Source organism: Thunnus albacares, chromosome 19 (genome assembly GCF_914725855.1).
Source record: "Thunnus albacares chromosome 19, fThuAlb1.1, whole genome shotgun sequence".
In the NCBI taxonomy this organism is placed as follows: Eukaryota; Metazoa; Chordata; class Actinopteri; order Scombriformes; family Scombridae; genus Thunnus; species Thunnus albacares.
Genome location: NC_058124.1, coordinates 29,526,367 through 29,531,048, shown reverse-complemented (window position 1 = coordinate 29,531,048; position 4,682 = coordinate 29,526,367). Strand labels below are relative to the sequence as shown.

The window sequence follows — 4,682 nt, the reverse complement described above, 5'->3', positions numbered from 1 at the left end:
CACACACACACACACACATCAAGAAAATAAACCTTCATACCAATTTGTGCAATTCAGCCTCTGTGTGTGTGTGTGTGTGTGTGTGTGTAGTCAGCAGGTATGGGCATGCACACTGCAGTTTCCACCCCTGCACCTTTGCTTGTACAGTCATGGTTGCCATGGTAACAGGGCCAGGCCCACACACACACACACACACACACACACACACACACATAGAGGCGAGGTGTCAGAGTCCGCTGCTCATAAACTCATATAAAGCCGCTGTGATGATGTCACCAGGTGAGTCTGTGATCCCGGCTGTTTGCCCTGAAGCCGTCTCACCCGTCTGTCTCACCTGTCTCACCTGTCTCACCTGTCTCACCTCACCTGGCTGCAGCAGAGCGAGTTTCCCGTCAGAGTTCAGCGGAGCCGCTGTGAGTCTTTTACTCTTCTTTTTTATTCTGAAAAACTTTGTTTCTTTGTGTGAAAACAGTCTCAGTTTGTCTTCAACCTTTCTGTCCTTCTCCGTGTCTTTGAGATAAGAGCTGTTTAAATAAAGATTAGTTTGACACGAGGCTGACAAAGTCAAGTCGCGTAGCCAGAAGTATGCGGACACCCTGTCGGCACACTTTATGATATTTGTTTTTCCTGGTTTGGTTCTTCAGGACAGAAATGTTCCCTGTAGACACACACAGGCGACTTCATCAGTGTGAAGCTTTTGTTGTTTAGTAGTAAACAGAAACACAGCAGCGTCCGGCGTCCATATTGGATTTATCTATCATTTCTTCATTGTGAAATATGTATTTAATATATTTATATATTGAAACTGTTCTAGATGAGAAACATGACAGCTGTGTGTTTCATGTACAGTTTTCTGATGGTTTTTGGGGGAAATATTTAAATGATGTGACAGGAAGGTTTTGGAATAATAAGTAAACGCTCCCAAGTCAGAATAAACAGGAAGTTTTCCAAACATCAAACACTAATCATGTTTTATCATCATCATCATCATCATCATCATCATCACCAGCAGGAACAACATGGAGTCCAGAGAGGAAGAACAAGAGGAAGACGCTCCCAGGTCAGAGTTCACCCACTTCCTGTTTCTGGCTTTTTGTTATTTAAGCTTTTAAACTTTACTTAAAAAACGTAAAAAGTCACTTTTCATTCAGATATTTGGAACAGTTTGATGTAAAGTGTTTGATGGTAAATTTGTCCTTTAAGGTGACGTCAGCTGTGAGGAATCATCTCAGACTCTGAATCTCTGGATCGTTTAAAACATCTTGCAAAACAAACAAACAAAAGAAATTCTTCTCCAGTTTGTCAAAAGCTTTAAAAAAAATTAAGAAATAAAATAAAACTTTCAATTTTCAGAAAAATAGTTGTAGTTGATGTCCAGAATATATCAGCTGTGGCTCTGAGTGTGTCTGCTATGCTACGTGTTAGCTATGCTACGTGTTAGCTTTGCTACGTGTTAGCTTTGCTACGTGTTAGCTATGCTATGTGTTAGCTTTGCTATGTGTTAGCTATGCTATGTGTCTGCTTTGCTATGTGTCTGCTTTGCTATGTGTCAGCTATGCTATGTGTTAGCTTTGCTACGTGTTAGCTATGCTACGTGTTAGCTATGCTATGTGTTAGCTATGCTAGTTAGCGTAGCTTAGCATGAAGTCTGGAAGCAGGGGGGAACATCAAAGTTTCGCTCTCAGACAGACAACAAATAAATAAATAAATAAATATATTCTCTGAAATGTTGAACTGTTCCTTTAAGTAGATTTACATAAAACAATAAACTGAAATGTTTATTGTGTCTAAAACTCTTCATGTGTTTGTGTGTGCAGGTCACATCTGGAAGATAAAGATACTGACAACATCACTAGTACTACTACTGATACAAATACTAGTACTACTAATACTACTACTGATACTACTGATACTACTGATCCTACTACGGACACTACTACTAGTACTACTAGTACTACTAGTACTACTACTGATCCTACTGCAGCTGCCGTCGTGACTCCATCTGATGATCAAACAGGTTTTTTTAATCAGCTGTTTTCTATAGTTTTTATATCATTCTGGTTATTTTCTTTATTTTTCTTGTCAATGAATCCTGCGTGAAAATTGTGTGTGAAATAACTGAGCCTTTTAAAAAATAAGCATCTATATAAACTATATATATACGCTTATAAATTAAACTATGTATTTATTTGCTGTTTTTAAAGATTTTCAGATTTCAAATATAAATACAATATAGAAAATAAAAAACACCAGACGGATCCTTTAAAGTCATCTGAGTGTGTTCTTCCACAGAGGAAGAGGAGGAGGAGGAGGAGGAGGAAGAAATAGATGAACTAATCAAAGGAAGCTGCGTTGCCATGACAGCGACAGATGCAGCAGGTAACAGAAAGGTGTCTCAGGTGATCAGGTGATCAGGTGATCAGGTGATCATGTGATCAGGCGTCTCTGCTCATGTTTGTCTCTTTGTGTCCTGAAGATGAAGAAGAAGAAGAAGAAGACGGCGAGAAGGAAACCGCCGCCGGAGACGAGTCGGGTGAGGAAGACTCGTTCATCTTCATCTCTTCTTCAGATCAAACTGTCTGTCTTCATCACGTCTTCATCATGTCTTCATCATGTCTTCATCATGTCTTCATCGTGTCCTCTGTGTCTCCCAGCAGGTGACGGTCAGCAGGTGTTTGATCTCCAGCCAGGTAACTCCTAACTCCTCCTCCTCTTCCTCTTCTTCTTCTTCTTCTTCTTCTTCTTCTCTCTGACTTCCTGTCTTCCTGTCGTCAGGAGCCGTCGAGGACGAGTTTGTCTCCGAGCAGAAATCCTCGACACCAACCAGAGAGAGACCAGGTAGAGAGTCTCCTCCATCAGTAACCCTCAAACAGCTGCCAACATAGTTTAGATTATTATTATTATTATTATTATTATTATTATTATTATTATTATTATCTCATCTACTGATATTTACAGATACACATACACAGTTTATCATGTTAATATTCATGTAACTGTGAGTCCATGAAGAAGGTTACACAGAACAGTGTGATAATATAATATAATATAATATAATATAATATAATATAATATAATATAATATAATATAATATAAGTTTGTAGGTTTGTAGTATAAAATATAAAATAATGAACTTAAAATACAAGACTAAAAAAAATAGATTTTAGACTGACGCTCTGTGACATCACTTCCTGTCTGCAGCTCCTCCGGGCAGCCTGGCTCTGTCAGGGTCACGACCAAAGAAGAAGAAAGTCCTGCTGGCTCCAGCTCTCAGTCTGTCTCTGGGTAATTCAATCACCAATCCCCGCCCTGCACGCACACGGACACGCCCCCTCATTAGCATACAGGCGCTGCGACTCTGAACGAGCGACTGAGTGAAATAAATGAACTTTTATTTTATTTTGTGAGTTTTTGGCGCCGGTCTGAACAAACAGGAAGTGGCCTGTTGAGTCACAAACGTGATGTCGCTGCGTTTCTCAGGTCACAGCGAGTCGACGGTCTCAGACGACTACTCCTCGGCGTTCCTCTCCCCCTCACCTGAAGACGACGAGGACACGGGGCTGGACTTCGACCTGGACGCCATAGAAACGCCCTCCGACAGCGAGTCGCTGCCCTTCCCCATCTATGACCTGGAAGGTAAGAGGTCAAAGGTCAAATAGATGATGCCTTGTTATCCATTTCCCTAAAACCTCTGATGACATCACAGGTTTGTGTTTTTAGACGACATGCGGCGTCTCGGCGTGGCGTCCGGCCCCCGCAGAGCGTCGGGCCCCAGGTCCGGTTCTGGACCAGCGGCGGTGGATCAGAGCGGACCGGGATCTCTGGAGCAGGAGGACCAGGTGGACAGCCGGGGAACCAGGTGGCGCTGTTTCTCCACAGGTGACCCGCCGCAGGAGAGCCGCGTCAACATGAGCGTGCTGCAGCCGTTCCTGCGCGTTCTGTCACACGGAGGTAACACCTGCAGGAGGACTCACCTGTCTGACGTCACCCGATACAATCCTGATCCTAAACACCTGTTTAACCTCTCTCAGGTTACTATGGAGACGGTATGAATGACATCATCGTGTTTTCTTCCTGTTACCTGCCAGAGAGCAGTCTGGAGAATTACCAGCATGTGATGGACAACCTGTTCAGGTAAAAGACTCTTAAAGGACCAGTTCACAGTTTATCAAACGCCCATCTGTCACCAAGGCAACAACATGTCACCGTGTATCCTGGGAGACGGAGTTCGTTATAAATATTAAACATGTTCAAGAACAACGTTCTTACAGAATGTGTGTGTGTATATGTGTGTGTATGTGTGTGTGTGTGTGTGTGTGTGTGTGTGTATGTGTGTGTGTGTGTGTGTGTATGTGTGTGTGTGTGTGTGTGTGTGTATGTGTGTGTATGTGTGTGTGTGTGTGTTTGTGTGTGTGTGTGTGTATGTATGTGTGTGTGTGTGTGTGTGTGTGTGTGTGTGTGTGTATGTATGTGTGTGTGTGTGTGTGTGTGTGTGTGTGTGTGTATGTGTGTGTGTGTGTGTGTGTGTGTGTGTGTGTGTGTATGTATGTGTGTGTGTGTGTGTGTGTATGTGTGTGTGTGTGTGTGTGTGTCTCAGGTACGTTGTGGGGACTCTGGATCTGATGGTATCAGAGAACTATGTGATGGTTTATCTCTGCGCTGGAGGACAGAAGGATAAACT

General features: G+C 42.7%; 1 protein-coding gene across 4 annotated transcripts in view; it reads left to right on the top strand.

Annotated features, from left to right (window-relative positions):
- The first annotated feature begins 843 nt into the window (after window positions 1–843).
- The window catches only part of LOC122970056 (BCL2/adenovirus E1B 19 kDa protein-interacting protein 2-like), a 5,944-nt gene continuing 2,105 nt past the window's right edge, over window positions 844–4,682 (top strand). The window contains exons 1-10 of one of the 4 annotated variants that reach the window (XM_044336157.1): window positions 844–1,060; window positions 1,818–2,017; window positions 2,299–2,533; window positions 2,655–2,690; window positions 2,776–2,838; window positions 3,203–3,286; window positions 3,482–3,637; window positions 3,722–3,952; window positions 4,033–4,135; window positions 4,599–4,682. The exon at window positions 4,599–4,682 is cut by the window's right edge and continues 48 nt beyond it. In XM_044336157.1, the coding sequence (XP_044192092.1) occupies window positions 2,452–2,533; window positions 2,655–2,690; window positions 2,776–2,838; window positions 3,203–3,286; window positions 3,482–3,637; window positions 3,722–3,952; window positions 4,033–4,135; window positions 4,599–4,682 (839 nt within the window). In that variant the 5' untranslated portion in view covers window positions 844–1,060; window positions 1,818–2,017; window positions 2,299–2,451. Of the gene's footprint in view, window positions 1,061–1,817; window positions 2,018–2,092; window positions 2,534–2,654; window positions 2,691–2,775; window positions 2,839–3,202; window positions 3,287–3,481; window positions 3,638–3,721; window positions 3,953–4,032; window positions 4,136–4,598 lie in introns of those variants that run through there. The other 3 variants (XM_044336158.1, XM_044336160.1, XM_044336159.1) reach the window with 3 other exon arrangements.